This window comes from Callorhinus ursinus, unplaced genomic scaffold (genome assembly GCF_003265705.2).
Source record: "Callorhinus ursinus isolate GAN/ISIS: 27379988/994484 unplaced genomic scaffold, GSC_fseal_2.0 scaffold12, whole genome shotgun sequence".
Lineage (NCBI taxonomy): Eukaryota > Metazoa > Chordata > Mammalia > Carnivora > Otariidae > Callorhinus > Callorhinus ursinus.
The window spans coordinates 5,625,419-5,645,927 of record NW_027397074.1 but is presented as its reverse complement, the minus strand read 5'-3'; the positions used below and the strand labels follow the sequence as shown (position 1 = coordinate 5,645,927).

At 38.3% G+C, this 20,509-nt stretch overlaps 1 protein-coding gene across 1 annotated transcript in view; it reads right to left on the bottom strand.

Moving 5' to 3' along the window:
- FBXL13 (F-box and leucine rich repeat protein 13) overlaps window positions 1–20,509 on the bottom strand; it is a 251,573-nt gene that overhangs the window by 179,829 nt on the left and 51,235 nt on the right. The window contains exon 7 of the mRNA XM_025873245.2: window positions 20,107–20,268. Coding sequence (XP_025729030.1) covers window positions 20,107–20,268 — 162 coding nt within the window. The remainder of the gene's footprint in view (window positions 1–20,106; window positions 20,269–20,509) is intronic.

Genomic DNA, 20,509 nt, shown 5'->3' with positions numbered 1-20,509 from the left:
CTCTAGGTAGCATTGACATTTTCACAATGTTTGTTCTTCCAATCCATGAGCATGGAAAGTTTTTCCATTTCTTTGTGTCTTCCTCAATTTCTTTCATGAGTATTTTATAGTTTTCTGAGTACAGATCCTTTGCCTCTTTGGTTAAATTTATTCCTAGGTATCTTATGGTTTTGGGTGCAATTGTAAATGGGATCGACTCCTTGATTTGTCTCTCTTCTGTCTTGTTGTTGGTGTATAGGAATGCCACTGATTTCTGTGCATTGATTTTATATCCTGCCACTTGCCTGAATTCCTGTATGAGTTCTAGCAGTTTTAGGGTGGAGTCTTTTGGCTTTTCCACATACAGTATCATATCATCTGCAAAGAGTGAGAGTTTGACTTCCTCTTTGCCGATTCAGATGCCTTTGATTTCTTTTTGTTGTCTGATTGCTGTGGCTAGGACTTCTAATACTATGTTGAATAGCAGTGGTGATAGTGGACATCCTTGCCACGTTCCTGACCTTAGGGGAATAGCTCTCACTTTTCCCTATTGAGAATGAGATTCGCTGTGGGTTTTTCATAGATGGTTTTTATGATATTGAGGTATGTACACTCTATCCCTACACTCTGAAGAGTTTTGATCAAGAAAGGATGCTGTACTTTGTCAAATGATTTTTCTGCATCTATTGAGAGGACCATATGATTCTTGTTCTTTCTTTTGTTAATGTTTTGTATCACGTTGATTGATTTGCGGATGTTGAACCAGCCTTGCAGCCCAGGGATAAATCCCACTTGGTCATGGTGAATAATCCTTTTAATGTACTGTTGGATCCTATTGGCTAGTAGTTTGGTGAGAATTTTTGCATCCATGTTCATCAAGGATATTGGTCTGTAATTCTCCTTTTTGATGGGGTCTTTGTCTGGTTTTGGGATCAAGGTAATGCTGGCCTCGTAAAATGAGTTTGGAAGTTTTCCTTCCATTTCTATTTTTTGGAACAGTTTCAGGAGAATAGGTATTAATTCTTCTTGAAATGTTTGGTAGAATTCCCCTGGGAAGCCGTCTGGCCCTGGGCTTTTGTTTGTTGGGAGATTTTTGATGACTGCTTCAATTTCCTTAGTGGTTATAGGTCTGTTCAGGTTTTCTATTTCTTCCTGGTTCAATTTTGGTAGTTGATACATCTGTAGGAATGTACCCATTTCTTCCAGGTTATCTAATTTGCTGGCATAGAGTTGCTCATAATATGTTCTTATAATTGTTTGTATTTCTTTGGTGTTGGTTGTGATCTCTCCTCTTTCATTCATGATTTTGTTGATTTGGGTCATTTCTCTTTTCTTTTGGATAAGTCTGGCCAGGGGTTTATCAATCTTGTTAATTCTTTCAAAGAACCAGCTCCTAGTTTCGTTGGTCTGTTCTACTGTTCTTTTGGTTTCTGGTTCATTGATTTCTGCTCTGATCTTTATTATTTCTCTTCTCCTGCTGGGTTTAGGCTTTATTTGCTGTTTTTTCTCTAGCTCCTTTAGGTGTAGGGTTAGGTTGTGTATTTGAGACCTTTCTTGTTTCTTGAGAAAGACTTGTATTGCTATATACTTTCCTCTTAGGACTGCCTTTGCTGTATCCCAAAGATTTTGAACAGTTGTGTTTTCATTTTCATTGGTTTCCATGAATTCTTTAAATTCTTCTTTAATTTCCGGTTGACCCATTCATTCTTTAGTAGGATGCTCTTTAGCCTCCATGTATTTTTCTTTCTTTCTGACTTTCCTCTTGTGATTGAGTTCTAGTTTCAAAGCATTGTGGTCTGAACATATGCAGGGTATAATCCCAATCTTTTGGTAGCAGTTGAGACCTGATTTGTGACCTAGGATGTGATCAATTCTGGAGAATGTTCCATGGGCACTAGAGAAGAATGTGTATTCCGTTGCTTTGGGATGGAATGTTCCGAAAATGTCTATGAAGTCCATTTGGTCCCGTGTTTCATTCAAAGTCTTTATTTCCTTGTTGATCTTTTGCTTAGATGATCTGTCCATTTCAGCCAGGGGGGTGTTAAAGTCCCCCACTATTATTGTATTGTTGTCAATGTGTTTCTTTGCTTTTGTTATTAATTGCCTTATATAATTGGCTGCTCCCAAGTTAGGGGCATAGATATTTACAACTGTTAGATCTTCTTGTTGGACAGACTCTTTAAGTAGGATATAGTGTCCTTCTTCATCTCTTATTACGGTCTTTGTTTTAAAATCTAATTTGTCTGATATAAGGATTGCCACCCCAGCTTTCTTTTGGTGTCCATTAGCATGGTAAATGGTTTTCCACTCACTCACTTTCAATCCGGGGGTGTCTTTGGGTCTAAAATGAGTCTCTTGCAGACAGCATGTTGATGGGTCTTGTTAGGAAATGATGAGTTCTATTTTGGAGATGATGAATTTGGCTTCTACCTTTGGAACACCCAGGTCGAGACTGTTTAAAAGCAATTTCTGAGTGTCTCAGGGGGTGGATGGGAGGTAAAGTCCAGAAGTTTGACATATAAGAAGAAAAATGGAATATTAACTCAAGAGAGAAGGATTGAGAAATGTTTTAAAGGAGTGAGTTGAATACATTTACAGACATCAGGGAGTAAATCAATGAAGACCAAGAAATTGAAGATGATGGGGCCAGGAAAGTCACAGGGAATGAGCAGGGTAGAGCTCTCTCCTATTTAATCTTACCTTGTGGTGCAATAAAAGGAGAGTTGTCTTCTGAACATAAAACACAAACTCTTGAGTTAATTAGCAAATTGCTTCAGCGCAGATCATAAGCCATCAAAAACAGATGGCAAACTGCTAAAATGAATTAGACTCCGCCAACCATTGCAATGGAACATTGTATGGTATGGAAAGAAAAACACTTGGCAAGACAAGAAGCATGAGTCAGGAATGTGTTGAGTGGTATGAAGCACGCATTTAAGATCAGTAAAAACCTGGCTCTGCTCTGGACTTAATACTTCTGAGCTTCCCACCCCTCTAGTCGCTCAGGCTCAAAGATATCCTATCAGGCTTCTCACTCACTCTTTCACTCCACAGAGTGCTGCTCCCAGAATTCTGTTAACACTTTGCTTCCCACCTGGGTCCTTTCCCTTCCTGTGTGTGTGTGTGTGTGTGTGTGTGTGTGTGTGTGTGTGTGTGCGCGCGTGCGCGAGCGCGTGCACTGGCAATGAGTAGTTTTTTTTTTTTAATTGATGTGTGGCTGACATACAATGTTATATTAGTTTCAGGTGTACAGCACAGTGACTCATTATATACATGACAAAGTGATCACCACAATAAATCTAGCTACTGCCTGTCACCATACAATGTTGTTACATATTAATAACTCTATTCCCTGTGCTGTACCTTATATCCCTGTGTCCTATTTATTTTATAATGGGAAATTTTAATCCCCTTCCCCTAGTTCACCCATACCTCCACCCTCCCCTCTCCCCTCCAGCAACCACCAGATTGTTCTCTGTATCTATGTGTGTTTCTGTTTTGTTTTGTTTGTTCATTTGTTTTGTCATTTATAGTCCACATATCATTCCCATCGATGCTATCCTTGTGCTCATTCTTAGAGAAAGCCCCTTATGTTTTCAGACTTCACCCCATATCCACAACCCAACCACCCCTGAAGCGTTTCTCCCATTTTCTTGGCCTTATTTTTCTTTCAATTCTTTCAACAAATATCCCACAGAGAGAAGCCTCCCTTGGCAGAGTAGCATACTCTAGTCATTCTTATTTTTAAGTGAGATATAATTGACATACAGCATTGTATTAGTTTCAGGTGTACAACACAGTGATTCCATTTTTATAAATATTGCAAAGTGATCACCACAATAAATCTAGTCAACATCCATTACCACACAGTTAGAATTTTTTTTCTTGTGATGAAAACTTTTAAGATCTACTCCCTTAGGAACTTTCAAATATGTAGAATATTATTAACTAGAGTCACCATACTGCACATTATATTCTTATGACATTTATTTTATTACTGGAAGTTTATCCTTTTTGACCCCCTTTGCCCATTTTGCCCACTCCCCACACTACTCCTCTGGCAACCACCAATCTGTCTTCTGTATCTATGAGTTCAGTTTTTTTCATTTTGTTTCTTTTTGTTTGTTTGTTTGTTTTAGATTCCACATATAAGTGAGATTATATAGTATTTGTCTGTCTTTCTCTGACTTATTTCCCATAGCATAATGCCCTCGAGGTCCATCCATGTTTTTGCAAATGGCAAATTTCCTTCTTTTAAATGGCTGAATATATAGATTACCCCCATTTTCTTTTTCCATTCATCTGTTGATGGACATTTGGGTTGTTTTCATGCCTTGGCTATTGCAAATATTGCTACAATAAACATGGAGGTGCATATGTCTTTTCAAGTTAGTGATTTCGTTTCTTTTAGATAAATGTCCAGAAATGAAATTGCTAGATCAGGTGGTATTTCTATTTTTAATGCTTTGAGAAACCTCCATACTGTTTTCCATAGAGGTTGTACCAATTTGCCTTCCTACCAACAGTGCATGAGGGTTCCCTTTTCTCCACATCCTCGCCAACACTTATTATTTCTTGTCTCTTTGATACTAGCCATTCTAACAGGTGTGAGGTGATATCTTGTGATTTTGATTTGCATTTCCCTGGTGATTAGTGATACTGAGCATCTTTTCATGTGTGTTGGCAATCTGTATGTCTTCTTTGGAAAAATGTCTATTCAGATCCTCTGCCCACTTTTTAATCAGATTGTTTGATTTTTGCTATTGAGTTATATGGGTTCTTTATATACAGTTGACCCTTCAACAACATGGGTTTGAACTGTACAGGCCTGCTTATATGTGGAATTTTTTCAATACAATACAGTGCTTTCTCTTCCTTATGATTTTCTTAATAACATTTTCTTTTCTCTAGCTTACTTTATTATAATAATACAGCACATAATATATATAACATACAAAATATGTGTCAGTCAACTGTGTATGTTATTGGTAAGGCTTTTGGTCAACAATAGGCTATTAGTAAATTTTGGAGGAGTCAAAAGTTATACATGAATTTTCCAGTACAAGGGGGTGGGAGCCCCTAAATCCTGTATCGTTCAAGGGTCTTAGCCTTTGGATATTTTATATTTTGGATATTAACCTCTTATCAGATATATGATTTGCAAATATTTTCTCCTATTCAGTGCGTTGTCTTTTCATTTACTGATGGTTTCCTTTACTGTGCAAAAGCTTTTTAGCTTGATGAGTCTCACTTGTTTATTTTAGCTTTTGCTACCTCTGCTTTTGGTGTTCCTTTTAGTAAAGTCATCCCTTATCCTGACTCCTCTCTTCATAGCATTTAATTCTGTATGACATGTTCTTGCGCATTTGTTTACTCGTTCGCTGTTCCTTCACACAAAACTATAAGCTCCATGATAACACTGTTATCTCCCCAATACCTAAGACAGAGCTTCGTACTTGGTAGGAATCCAGTATCGTTGCTCAATAAATGAAATGAAATCTTGATTGAGTGCCTGCTTGTGCCAACCTCTTAGTTGCTGAGGGTAAAGAAGTAATCAAAACAGGCATAATATCTGAACCTAAAAAGCATATATTTTAGTGGAAGAGACAGATAAAAAACAAACACGTTATTGAAAATTATAGCTATTTACAATGACAAGTGCTATGGAGGAAAAGAATAAGGCCTGAGAGCAGGGACTGACTTTAGATGTGGTCATCAGGAGAGGTCTCTCTGATGGGTGACATTTACGCTGAGATGTAAAGAAAGAGAAGGTGCAAATCGAGCTCATACACAGGGGCATGAACGTGGGCGAAACACTCTCTAGGATTTCGTGCTTTCACCCTTGATATTCTCCTCTGCTGGGATGCTTGTTTCCATCCAAGAGCCATAGATGTCTAATCCTAGAAGTGGTCTGAGAGGCCATCTAACCCACCCTCTCATCTCACAGAAGAAACTACGAGTACATACTCTGCTAGAGATCTTCCAAGTCTTTAAACTGAGGCTGAGGGAAGTTAGATGCCCTGTGGGAGGTCAGCACGCTAACAGAGCCAGCAGGCCCAAGCTTAGAACCTGGTCTTCCGTGACTTCCTATTCCATGGTTTCTCCATCATTCAGACATCTAAATCCAACATATCAATAATAGTAACTTCCACTGAGAAATTATTATATGCTGGGCATTGTTCTGAGTGCTTCATATGTATTAACTCATTTAATCTTCATAATAGCAAATACAGGAGAGATTTTTTTTGATTATCTGCCCATTACAAGGGAGACAACTTAAAAACAAAACGATTAAGCAACATGGCCAAGGTCACACAGCTAGTGACGGGACAGGCCACCCCCACTCCAGAGCACACATTCTCCATTTCCAAGTAGCTGCCTCTTTCTGTGGAGTAGTTCTTCATCTTAGGAATGATGTATCATTTTGCAAAGGTGGTTCCTGCTAAAATTAATCTAGCATCTGCTACAACTTGTCATTAAAACTTTATAGGAGGGGCGCCTGAGTGGCTCAGTTGGTTAAGTGACTGCCTTTGGCTCAGGACATGATCCTGGAGTCCCGGGATCGAGTCCCGCATCAGGCTCCCTGCTCAGCGGGGGGTCTGCTTCTCCCTCTGACCCTCCCCCCTCTCATGCTCTCTCTATCTCATTCTCTCTCTCAAACATAAATAAAATCTTTTAAAAAAACTAAAAAAATAAAACTTTATAGGAAAATCATTTGTAAACCATTTAACTTAGTATTACTGATTAGAACAGACATGACAAAATCAAGGCCCATGGACCAGAGCAGTCTTCCACCAAAAATAAGCTGATCCTAAAACAATTTTTAGATGTTTTGCTCCATCTGCTTTTTCGCCCACACCCCAGATGGAGCCAACACACACATAGTTCCTTGATAGAGCAAGGCTTTAGAACCTTCCATCATCTGAAGTTCCCATAGTACATGCCTATGAAACCTGGAACCACTCTCTGCTTCAGTGAATTGAGGTCATACTGACCCCTGAGGTTATCAAAACATGGATTCAAAAAGTCATTGAGAATTCTCTTTTGTTTTACAATTCTAAGTAATTTAATCCAACAGGCCTGAACCATCTGATTCTTCTTCTGCCACATGGTACAAGTTTTAATAGCTGTCTAGGGTTTTGGGTGTTTTGTTTTGTTTTTTTTCCAAGTGAGAAGAGGAGTCATCAACAATGAAGGTGATTTTAGAACTCCTTGCAAGTTCACGTGCTATTATCTTTTACAAACAAACAAAATATGATAGTTATTTAAAATGAAAGGTAGCCCTAAGACACTACTTATATTCTTAAGCTAATCAAGAAATTGTATATTTTAAGACAACTGCATTCATTACCTAACTATGTTATTAGACTTTCCAAATTCATCAACATAAGGCTTTTCTCTGTATTGCTTGCCAAACTACACACATCCCAAAACAAAACAAAAAACCAATCTTGCATTTTCATGGAAAATGATCTTAGCCAACCCTCCCACTAGCTCTGAATTTGAGAGATAGTGTATTAGCCCTACCATCTGCTAACTAAGCAGCCTTTCCCAATGAGTAAATGATACTGGGGAAAATGGCTGTAAAACAGAACCTGACCTGTTTTCATGGGTTGATGTAACTGAACCTAAAAAGCAAGCCTGTAGTGTAAGTGTGTTTTCCAAGTAAGTTCAGATTGTATCTCATTCCAGATGGCTGTTTTTAATTATTCCCTCAAAACATTAGGCAACCTAAATTGTACAAATTTCAGCTTCTTTTAAAAACCAACACCTTCAAAAACTTTAAATAAAGTTAGATCCAACTGACATTACATTTTCATGCTTTTAACATCTTTGTTCCTCAAGTCAGTGAGAATTAATTGACCAGTCACCAAATTAGATGCCATTTTAAACTATGATTTAAAAAATCAACTTTGCAAATCTATAGCATTAATAAGCTTAGCAAACCCAACTGTTCAAGACATGAGTCTTAGACTCATTAATTTCCAGTTTTTCACTATTATATAAATTCACTCTTTTATTACCTTTGCATTTTTAATGGACATTCTTGACAACTTATTTGATTGGGAAAAAATTTGAGAATATCCAAAAATCATGCTGTACTTCAATGTCATACCAAGATTTAGTCATTTGGAAAAGAAAAATGTTATTCATATACTTTTAAGGGTAATACAACTAAACAGATATAAATGGTTCCATTCCTTTTTTATCTCAGAAGTAAAATATTCATGTACATATTCTATTTCTTTAGAATTCTCCAGGAAGAATTAACAGAATGGTATAGAGAATATAATTTTAGCCAAGAATTAGCAAAATCAGGTTCTGTTCACAGTTTTGTAGTTACCTGACTTTGGGGATGTCATTTAATTTCTCAGATCCTCAGCTCCTGAAAAATGTAAAAGCTCAACACAGAAATCTCTATGTTCTTTTCTAGATCATAATATGGTTTGAACACTGTGGCAGAGTCTACAAATCTGATCCCAAAAAGATTCTATATATCGTTCCACATGGAAGTGGGTGGGAATCAGGGTAGAAGAAGGCATGGGAAGCCTGATCATAACCCCATGACATGATACCAGAAAGTAATATGTAAAATGCAAAAACTGTCAATGAGTTTGATTGTTCTAAAACTTCAAGTAATCCAACATAAACTCTTTTCCTTAAATTTAGAGTTTGGCCGGAGACATGAGAGCAGGGAAGTTTTAAAGATCAAGCGCCAAGGGGCGCCTGGGTGGCTCAGTTGTTAAGCGTCTGCCTTCGGCTCAGGTCATGAACCCAGGGTCCTAGGCTCGAGCCCCGCATCGGGCTCCCTGCTCAGTGGGGAGTCTGCTTCTCCCTCTGTCTCTGCTGCTCCCCCTGCTTGTGCTCTCTCTCACTCTCTCTCAAATAAATAAACAAAATCTTTAAAAAAAAAAGATCAAGCGCCAAAAGGGCTGAAATTGCCTAATGTAATATTGCTAGTAATTGATGAGGAAGGACATGAACCCACTTCTTCTGTATTATTAAACCAAAACACTTCTTATTAGAAAACAGGCCATTCATAGCTCATCATAAGTGTTGAAATTTCCATATACAATTCTCTGTTAGGCCCTGGATCACTTTATGAGATGGTTTGCTGACTTTGAATACTGTGGTTCTTCATTAATTGGCATTTTTGGCTTCTCTGAATTGGGAGAGGCAAGAGCATTAAACCAGAATTCCTTTGCGGCAATTATGTACTGACTTCTTAAATACTTGCTTGCTCCTTATCTGTTGTAACTCACCCAGTCCCCTCTCAAAGTCCCCTCCTGCCTAGCAACTTGCAGTTAGACATGGCCTAGTGACTAAGTTCTAGCCTAAAACACATCAGCGAAAGTCTTGACTGTGGGGTCTCGGGGAAACTGGCTTTTCTACAAAACAGGAATAGGCCATCTTTTTGCCTCCTACCACTGTGATTTTTCCCCTTCTTCAGGCCTGGTGAGTGAAGATATGGCTGAAGGTAGAGTAGCCATTTTGGAACCATGGGACAATAAGCAAGAAGGTGCTAAGGATTGTGGAGCGAAACAATAGAAAAATTCCATTTTTAATGGCATTGTGGAGGACCAGACCTGGATTGCCTTCCTCTGGACTTTGTGTGATAGGAAACAAATAAGACCTTATTTCTTTAAGCCCCACCATCAGTCATGTTTTCTTATATTAGTAGGTGAAAGCAGTACTAGCTCATACCTTAGAGAATTACTAAACCTGAACGCTATGTTTAAAATAGCTACTTTGGGGCGCCTGGGTGGCTCAGTTGGTTAAGCGACTGCCTTCGGCTCAGGTCATGATCCTGGAGCCCCAGGATCGAGTCCCGCATTGGGCTCCCTGCTCAGCAGGGAGTCTGCTTCTCCCTCTGACCCTCCCCCCTCTCATGCTCTCTCTCTCATTCTCTCTCTCAAATAAATAAATAAAATCTTTAAAAATAATAATAAATAAATAAAATAAAATAGCTGCTTTGGAGCATACTGTAGAGTTTGCAGTCAATAAGCTCCCAAAACTACAGACATCAAATTTTTTTATGCTTTCCTTAAATCATCCATGTGGAGGCCCATAAGAAAAGATGGTGTGTTCTTGAAAAAATGTGAAGCCTAAGGATCTCTCAAAACTTGATCCCTTTTCTCTTCTGTTTCAACCGGCATGGATATTTTTATAGCTATAGAAAGCTTACCTTTTATGCCTACTTGTCAATAATTGTTTAGAGAATTGACTTTCACAAACAAAAGAAATGGCCTGGGGAAAATATTGATACTTTTATTACAGATCTGTACCTTTTCTTAAACATGAATTGGGGCAACATACAATAATTTCTTAAATGTTAAATTCATTCACTTGATAAATTTTTTGTATGCTTATAAATCAGGGAACATGAACAAGACGTAGTCCTAGACATCCAAGAATGATTCAGTATGCGTAGACCATTGAGTGCCTTGGTTAAGAAGCAACAGAAATTGTGTTGGAAAACTGTCTTGGATTTGAAGTTAACTATGCTCTCTGTCAACTACTCCTCAATTGGCTCAAAAGTGATATTCATAACGATCTGAAAATAAGATTGCCTCATTACCTGTGGCAGAAATTAAAGAAAAGCACCTGCTATAAATACTGTACCTTATGTAGGCAAAATCCCTGAGAACAGAAAAGGAAGCAAAGGTGGGTATGGATGGTACACTTGAAAAAAACGGCAAAGAGATCAGGAAAACAGGACTGAGGAAAAGGGTCAGGAATTAAGTTGAAGGAGCTCCTACCTGATGGCATATATTTTCTCAGTGAAGAAGGACAGAAAGTGAAGGTGAGGAGCACTGAAGTGAGGGATTTGTCATAAGAAAAATGAAGAAGAACTGTATTAGTTTGCTCAGACTGCCAAAACAAAATATGATTCACTGGGTGGCTTAAACAATGGAAATTTATTTTTCACAGTTCTAGAGGCTGGGAAGTCCAAGATCAAGGTTCTGGTTAATTTGGTTCCTAGTTAGCTGGAAAGCCAGCTCTCTTCCTGGCTTTCAGATGACTGCCTTCTTGCGGTGTGCTCACAGGGCAGAGACAGAGCTTTGGTGTCTCTGACTCTTCTTATATGGGCAACCCCCCCTCTTGCATGAGACCCCACCCTTATGACCTCATTTAATCTCTCACCTTCACAGCCCTATCTCCAAATTCAGTCATTGGTAATTAGGGCTTCAACACAGGAATCTGGGGGGAACACAAACATTCAGTCCATAACAAAAGCTTCAATAGTCTCTGTAAGAAATGAAAGAAGGAGACCCATAAAAGGATTGACAGGCACAATGTGAGGCCACTACGGCTGAATACCATGTAGATTCAGAAAACTATCAACAGTCTTCTACTTCCAGCCATGATGAGGTGACTGGTACCAGACTATGCCTCCTACCATAAAGAGCTAGAGAAATGGACAACATATATGAAACAACTGCTTTTAAATTTTGGACAACAGGTATCACAATATTGTGATCTCTGGAAGAAGGGAAATCAATGGGGTGACCATATGATAGCAAAAGTTTTCTTCCTAGAGGCATTTATTAGCTGCTGATGAGAACAAGGTGGTCTCCCTAAGCCAAGGAAATAGTTAATGGGGTTCAAGGATGTTGAGGCTGCTGGAGTTTATGGGCAGAGTACTGGAAAAGTGGGAGTCCCGCAGAAAAGAAGCTTGAGAAGTATGCATAGGTCTCCTTGCATCTTTGACTGCATTCTAAGCTGTGTATATGTGCAAGATGATTCTCCATGAGACTGGGAAAAAAAATGGCTACCAGGGACAAAACATCTACCAGGGATCCGTAAGCAGAGCAACTATTAGAGTTCATACAGAATTGGGAGATTTACAAGTTGAAACAAATCAGAGTGGAGACATGTCATTGAGCTCTTGGGGCATTCAAAAAAGACCCAGAAAGATCACACAGTAGAAGTAAGGATAAAATAGCCTCCAAGTGACTGTTACTCTAGATTTTCTTTAACAAACCTTAAATATAAGCTGGGAAAATTAATATTCGAGTAAATTAGCTATCAAAACAAAATTCAACACTCCTTAAAGAAAGACAACAATATCCAGCATGTAATAAAAAATTGTTGTATCTCTAAAAAGCAAGAAAATCTGACACATAACCAAGAGACAAATAAGAGATGTAAGCACACAGAGAAATTACAGGGATAACAGAACTAGTAGAAAATTTCTTTAAAGTAGCTATTATAAAAAAATGTTTAAGGATTTCAAAGAAAAATGAATGAGAGAAGTGGAAATTTGAAAAATGAACCAAATAAAACTTCTGGAGATGAATACAATATCCATAGTGATAAAGTTCACTGGAAGTGCTTGATAGCAAATTAGACACTGCATTTTTTAAGCTAAGCAAACACTATTTAATTCTTTTGGGGAGAGGCAGTCAACAATAACAACAAAAAAATCCCTACAATAAAACTAGCCAGATGCTACTAATGACCAATGATTTTCTTGTTATACACTATGAGCAAACTATTGCTTCTTGTGCCTCTCCCCTCTCTCCCTCCATCTCTTTCCGAGATGCTTCTAAAGTCAAGATTGACTACATGCATTTTTTTCCTTTTTAAAGTAGTTGAAGAATAAGGAGGTTAACGAAAGGCAGTAAGAATTAGAAAACATGCTAAGTTCATCTTATCTTCAAAATTCAGCAACGTGTTGCTAGTTATCTATTCCACAAATTGTTGGTGCCTTTTTTTTTTTTCCAATTTTGGTGAGTAATGCTCTCTTTACAGGTGATTTAGACAGAAGTTAATGGCTTTTAAAGACAGTTTCATATACACTGTGCCAAACTTGCAGACAGCAATAAACACTATTTAAAATGAAGCACAGGGGCACCTACCTGGGTGGCTCAGTCCGTTAAATGTCTGCCTTCGGTTTGGGTCATGATCTTGGGGTCCTGGGATCGAGCAACTCATCACATCGGGCTCCCGGCTTGGCAGGGAGTTTGCTTGTCTTCTTTTCTCTGCCCCTCCCCCTGCTTGTGCTCTCTCTCTCTCTCTCTCTCTCTCTCTCTCAAATAAATAAATAAAATCTTTAAAATAAATAAAGAAATAAATAAAATGAAGCACAGAAAGAAAAAAGAACCTAACTAAAAATTAATAGAAATTAAATGACCTGTGGAAAGATACTAAGTTGTCTAAGCAAAGTAAACATCTATGCCAGGGTGAAGGTGCAGAAGAGCTCTGTTGGCCCAGAGCAAGGTATCAGAACTAGGGTCTATAAAGGACTAGCCACTCGGTGGACCACCTTGCCCAGGGTTTTGGAGCCCAAGATGGGTGAGGAGGGGTGTTTCTAAGAAAGGATGGCTCAGAATGGAATTTCAGAGCCCAAGTGGAAAAGGAAGGCAAATGAGAAAGCATGGCGCACTCTGGGCTATTGAAGCCCAAAGGAAATGAGGCCCACGAAGAGGACATCTGCCCAGTGCAGACAGTCAGAGAATAAGCAAGGTGAGAAGGGCATCCATCCATGTGGAAGGCTATCTCAGCGTAGAATGTTGGAACCTAAGAGGGATGAGGAGGTGTTCCTAATGAGAGAAAGCCAGAGTGGGATGTCAGAGCCTGAGTAGGACAAAGAAGGTGAACCAGGGAAAGAAAATCCTGTGTAAGACACCAGGGGCCAAGTGGGCTGTGGAGCCTGCCTCCGTGTGGGCAGACGGCATGGAGTGATAGAGCCTATGCATGTAAGAAGGGCATCCCCAAGGAGGGACAGCCTATGCATTGCATTTTCAGAGCCGTGTAGGACAAGGAAGGCATCTACCTAGGAAGCACTCAGTATAGTGTGTCTTAGCCCAAACTATACAGGGGGGGAAGGCAACTGTCACATGGTGTCAGAGCCCGAGCCGTGTGAGGAGGGCCTCTTCATAAGAGGGTGGCCTGGCAAGGGATGTCAAAGCCTGAGCAGGATGAAGAAGGGAAGGGATAGTGACAGCAACCTGTGTGACTGGTGACACACAGGGGGAGTGGTCAAATAAGTAAAGATACTCAGAATAACGAAGGCTAGGATTCTCAGTGTTGGAGAAGGACATTGCAAATAGGGGAAGAGAGGGAACTAGAATGAGCCCTGTGGTGCAAAATTAAAACTGGAGGTATCTGTGTGCAATTTAGGTGTGGGTATACCAAAGTACGGTGACATGGAAGTAAATGTGCATATGCATGTAGCTACCTACAGTCTCTCGTTCTTCCTACCGAGAAGGCATAAGGAGAAGTGACACTGCAATGGCAATGAACACAGCTAGTGTTCAAATCTTGGTTTCTATGTACAATTTCCATTAAGAAGGATTTAGGGACTTTTGGAGAAATGGCTTATCCACGATGGGGCAGGGAAAGCACGAGATGAGCCTGGGACAGCATGCTGTGCTCTAAAGTAAGGAAGTACTGAAGAAATGATGGTTACGGGTCAAAAGGACACAGAAGGCAACTTGACTCAGTCCAAATCTAGGACAATTTGGGCACCAAAATAAATAGTGAGAGTAATGGATTATAACCCACGAATAAAATGGAAAACCAGGAGTCCACACTGACATAAATAAACAAACTGAAATGAATAGGAATACTTTTATAATTTTAAAGTAGCCATAACATGCATATCAATTACAAAGGGGGAGACTGAATTGAAGTGGAGAAGCCTGACAGACATCACTTTCATCAAGTGATCAAAGTGAACATCCCCAATCATAGGCAAATCTGAATCCCGTCACTGTTCAATACAATGGGAAGAATACAGCATGATGTCCGTGGTATTTCTAATGAAAATGTATAACCTGAGTATATTCTTGAGGAAACATCAAACAAGCTCCAATTAAGAGATATTCCACAATAAAACGGACCTAATCTTCATGTGAAGGTCATGAAAATGATAGACTGAGGGACAGTTGCAAACTGAAGAATAAGGAGACATAGCAATCAATTGCTATGTGTGATTCTAAACCGGATCCTTCAGCATTATTGGGACGTTATTGGAACAACTGGGGAAACCTGAACTGGGTTTGAGGATTTTGATGGTTGACTAAGTGAATGCTCTTGTTTACAGGAATGAGGTGTTATATATATCGGCAACTTACTTTCAAACTGTTTAGGAAAAGTTCTTCGTACGGTACTGGCAACTTGTCTATAAGCTTCAGATTGTTAAAAGTAAAATGTACTGAAAGTTTTACTTCTTTCTTACCAATTTGGACGCCTTTTATTTCTTTTGTCTGATTGCTGCACCTAGGACTTCCAGCACTATGTTGAATGAAGATGGTAAGAATGGACATCCTTGTCTTGTTCTTGATCTTAGAGGAAAAGCTCTCAGTTTTTCATCATTGAGTATGATGTTAGCTGTGGGTTTTTCATATATGGCCTTTATTATGTTGATGTATATTCCCTCTAAATCCACTTTGTTGGGGGTTTTTATCATGAATGGATGTTGTACTTTTCCCAGTGCTTTTTCTACATCTACTCATGAGGCTCATGAGGTTTTTATCCTTTCTTTTGTTGATGGGTTGTATCATGTTGACTGATTTGCAAATATTAAGCCACCTATGCATCCCTGCAATAAATTCCACTGATCATGGAGAATGTTTTTTAATGTATTGTTGGGTTCAGTTTGCTAATATTTTGGGGGGACTTTTGCATCTATGTTCATCAGAGATATTGGCCTATAGTTTTCTTCTTTTGTAGTGTCTTTGGTTTTGGTATCAGGGTAATGCTGGCCTCATAGGATGAATTTGGAAGCTTTCCTTCCCCTTCTATTTTCTGGAATAGTTTGAGAAGAACAGAGATTAACACATTTTTAAATGTTAGGTAGAATTCATCTCTGAAACCATCTGGTCCTGGACTTTGTTTATTGGGAGTTTTTAATTACTGAGTCCATTTCATTACTCATAATCAGTCTGTTCAGATTTTCTATTTCTTTTCCTGACTCAGTTTTGAAAGGTTATACATGTCTAGGAATTTATCCACTTCTTCTAGGTTGTCCAATTTGTTGACATAAAATTTTTCACAATATTCTCTTATAATTCTTTGTACTTCTGTGGTGCTGGTCATTACATCTCTTCCGTCATTTCTGATTTTGTTTATCTGAGTCCTCTCTCTTTTTTTCTTTTTTTTTTAAGATTTTATTTATTTTACAGAGAGAGATAGAGCAGGAACACAAGCAGGGGGAGTGGGAGAGGGAGAAGCAGGCTTCCCGCTGAGCAGGGAGCCCAATGTGGGGCTCGATCCCAGGACCCTGGGATCATGACCTGAGCTGAAGGTAGACGCTTAACAACTGAGCCACCCAGGCGCCCCTCTCTTTTTTTTCTTGAGCAGTCTGGTGAAAGGTTTATCAATTCTGTTTATCCTTGCAAAGAACCAGCTCTAATTAATTAATTGAATTTAAATAATAAAAAAAATCAGCTCCTGGTTTCATGGATCTGTTCTATTGCTGGTGGCTTTTTTTGGTCTCAATTTCATTTATTTCTGCTCTAATCTTTATTATTTCCTTCCTTCTACATGACATGAAGCTATATATAGAAAAACCAAAACACTTCCCTTAAAAACTACTGGAACAAGTAAATGAATTCAGTAAAGTCACAGGATACAAAATTAATACAGAAATCTGTTGCATTTCTATACACTAATGAAATAGCAGAAAAAAAATTAAAAACAATCCCATTTACAACTGCATCAAAAAGAATAAAATTCCTAGGAATAAATCAAGGTGAAAGACCAAAGAAATTGATGATGCCACAAACAAATAGAAAGATATTCCATGCTCATGGATTGGAAGAACCAATATTGTTAAGAAGTCCATACTACCTAAAACAATCTACAGATTTAATGCAATCACTATCAGAATACCAACAACAATTTTCACAGAACTGGAACAAATAATCCTAAAATTTGTATAGAACCACAAAAGACACCAAACGGCCAAAGCAAAACTAGAGGTAGGTATCACAATACTAGATTCCAAGATATATTATATAGCTACAGCATGCAAACAATGTGGTCCTGGCACAAAAATAGACACACAGATCAAGGGAACAGAATAGAGTCCAGAAATAAACCCATGCTTATATGGTCAATTAATCTATGACAAAGGAGAGAAGAATATGCAATAGGGAAAAGACAAACTCTTCAACAAATGGTGTTGGGAAAACTGGACAGCAACATGCAAAAGAATGAACCTGGACCACTTTCTTACACTGTACACAAAAATAAACACAAAATGGATTAAAGACCTAAATGTGATACCTGAAACTATAAAACTCCTAGAAGACAACATAGGCAGTAATTTCTTTGACATTGGCCATAGAAGCATTTTTCTAGACATGTCTCCTCAAACAGAGGAAACAAAACAAAGTTAAACTATTGGGACTATGCTAAAATAAAAAGCTTTTGCACAGTGTAAGAAACCATCAATAAAATGACAAGGCAACCTACTGAATGGGAGAAGATATTTGCAAATGATATATCTGATAAGGGGTTAATATCCAAAGTATACAAAGAACTTACACAACTCAACATCAAAAAAACAAATAATCTGATTTAAAAATGGGCTGAAGACATGAACAGACATTTCACCAAAGAAGACATACAGATGGCCAACAAACACATGAAAAAATGCTCAGCATCACTGATTATGAGGGAAATGCAAATCAAAACACAAAGAGATATCACCTCACACCTGTCAGAATGGCTAAAATCAAATACACAAGAAACAACAAGTTTTGGAACACTCGTGCCCTACTGGTAGGAATGCAAATTGGTATAGCCACAGTGGAAAACAGTACGGATTTCCTTAAAAAATTAAAAATAGAATTACCATATGATACAGTAATTCCACTACTGAATATTTACCCAAAGAAAATGAAAACACTAATTTAAAAAGATATATGCATCCCTATGTTTATTGCATTATTTACAATAGTCAAAATACGGAAACAACCCAAGTGTCCATCATTAGATGAATGGATAAAGTAGTATATATACAATGGAATATTAGCCATTAAAAAAGAACGAGATCTTGACAACATGGATAGACTTAGGATGTATGATGCTAAGTAAAATAAGTTAGGGAAATACAAATACCATTGTGATTTTACTCATATGTGGAATGTAAGAAAAAAAGCAGATGAACAAGCAAAGAAAAAAAAAAGGCAAACAAAAAAATAGACTTTTAAATACAGAAAACAAACTGGTGGTTGCCAGAGGAGAGGTGGATGGAGGGATGGGTGAAACAGATAAAGTGGATGAAGAGCACACTTATTGTGACAAGCACTAAGTAATGACCGTTGAATCATTATATCGTACACCTGAAACTAATATAACACTGTATGTTAATTACATTTCAGTAAAAAAATAAGTAACAAAAAAAGCATATGCTGAATAAGATATAATGGATTATTTAAAGCAAAAATAATAAATTACATTGCAGAGTTTATAAACACCTAGGAATATAATGCATGACAACAACAGCAGGAAGCACAGGAGAAAGAAAATGAAAGCGTACTCTTACTAGGTGTTTACCTTATATGTAAAGTGGTAGAAAATTATGTGAAGGTGTAATCTGTGATAAACTGAAAAAGCATTGTTATAAACCCTAGAGCAGCCACTGATAAAGTAAACAAACACTAGCAGTGAACAGTATAGGAATTCAAAGACAAAAAAACAGCTGTATCGGTGTAAGAAAGAGTGTGATATGGCTTAGAAAAACAACTAAGTGGGGCGCCTGCGTGGCTCAGTGGGTTAAGCGTCTGCCTTCGGCTCAGGTCATGATCCCAGGGTCCTGGGATCGAGGCCTGCGTCGGGCTTCTCGCTCAGCGGGAAGCCTGCTGCTCCCCTTGCTTGTGCTCGCTCTCTTCCTTTCTCTCTCTCTGTCAAATAAATAAATATCCTTATAAAAAGAAAAACCACTAAGAATAACATATTAATATGACACAAAAAGAGAAATAATTAGGGCAAGAGTGCTAGACTTTGTTACATAGAGCTCTAAAATTTCTCTCATTGAAAGACTGCACAGGGCGCCTGAGTGGCTCCGTTGGTTGAACGACTGGCTCAGGTCATGATCCTGGAGGCCCGGGATCGAGTCCCGCATCGGGCTCCCCGCTCAGCGGGGAGTCTGCTTCTCCCTCTGACCCTCTTCCCTTTCGTGCTCTCTATCTCTCATTCTCTCTCTCAAATAAATAAATAAAATCTTTAAAAAAAAAGAAAGACTGCACTGACAAAACTGAAAGCAAACATCAAGTGTAGAAGGGAAATCTCTGATATATTCTAGGCAAAGAGTTGATATTACCAATATGCAAAGAGCTATTATAAACCAGTAAGCAAATTATAGGAATTCCAATTTAAAAATGAACAAAATACGATAGACAATTTATAAAGAGGAAATTATGGGCAAAAATATCCTTATCCTAACTCCATGCTGCTATACATAAAGGGCAGGATTAGATAGAGACACATAGATACCTTGTTCCCAAATATAACTTGAGCTTAATTCTGTACATTTAGTGGCGTGTATTTAATACACGGGATTTTATAACGTGAAGCTGCCATTAATCAGAATAAGGTGATATTTTACAGCTCTTCTACCATTTATCAGGCAGTCTCACAAAGAAGTTACTTATCCATCAAAAGAGAATATAACCAGTAGTTGGAATTATGGCTTATCTTTCAGAGATCAATTCAATGAATTGTAAGCTGTAACTACATGATTCTTTTTATGAATTCACAGTCTAAGGAAAAAAGATAGTATAAATATTTTTCAATAACACAAGCCCGTTTACATCCCAGAGTGGAGGTATTATGTGAAGCTTAAAAGATTAGGGATTAAAGATGAAAAAGTAAGTGCTTCAGCATCTGAAACCTGTTCCACCTTAAATGACAACGTATGCTTTAGGGAGGAATGTTTTCCTTCCCTTCTTATTTCCTACAGCTTTACTTTCTCCACTTTTGATTGCTAGATTCATCTTATAGCCATCCAAAAGGATGACCTCTAAAAAAATGAGTTGAACCCAAAGCTAGTTGTAAAAAAAACATGTTTCTTTGAAATAGGATTTCCATCATTCACCTAAGGTTTATAAAACCACTCTGTTAATAAACACTGTGAAAATGACTAGTTACAATGCATGAATTCATACGAACCCGTGAGATCACTCTTTCGGGTAACAGTGAAATGTCACATTCAGGAATCTCGCCTGCAAGAGAGGTTCCAGACGCACTTTGTTCAGGAAAAAGTTCTTTAGCAACTACTTTGAGTTTTAACTTGCTTCTCCATTTCAGTAACTGAAGTTCATGTTTTAACATCTGCCATGAAAATAATTGACAAATTCCATGTCATTGTTGTAAAGGTTAAATGAGATAATATGTATATAGCTCAGTGCTCGACACCATGATGGCACCAAATAAACATTCTTTCTTGTCGTTATCCCCACTACATAAACGATCTTTGTCCATAGCATGGTTAATATTCTCTAGACCGCCAGAGCATTAGGGATCATTTCCATTTGTTGTCAGACATCAATGGCATAGCCAGCAACCTCAAAGG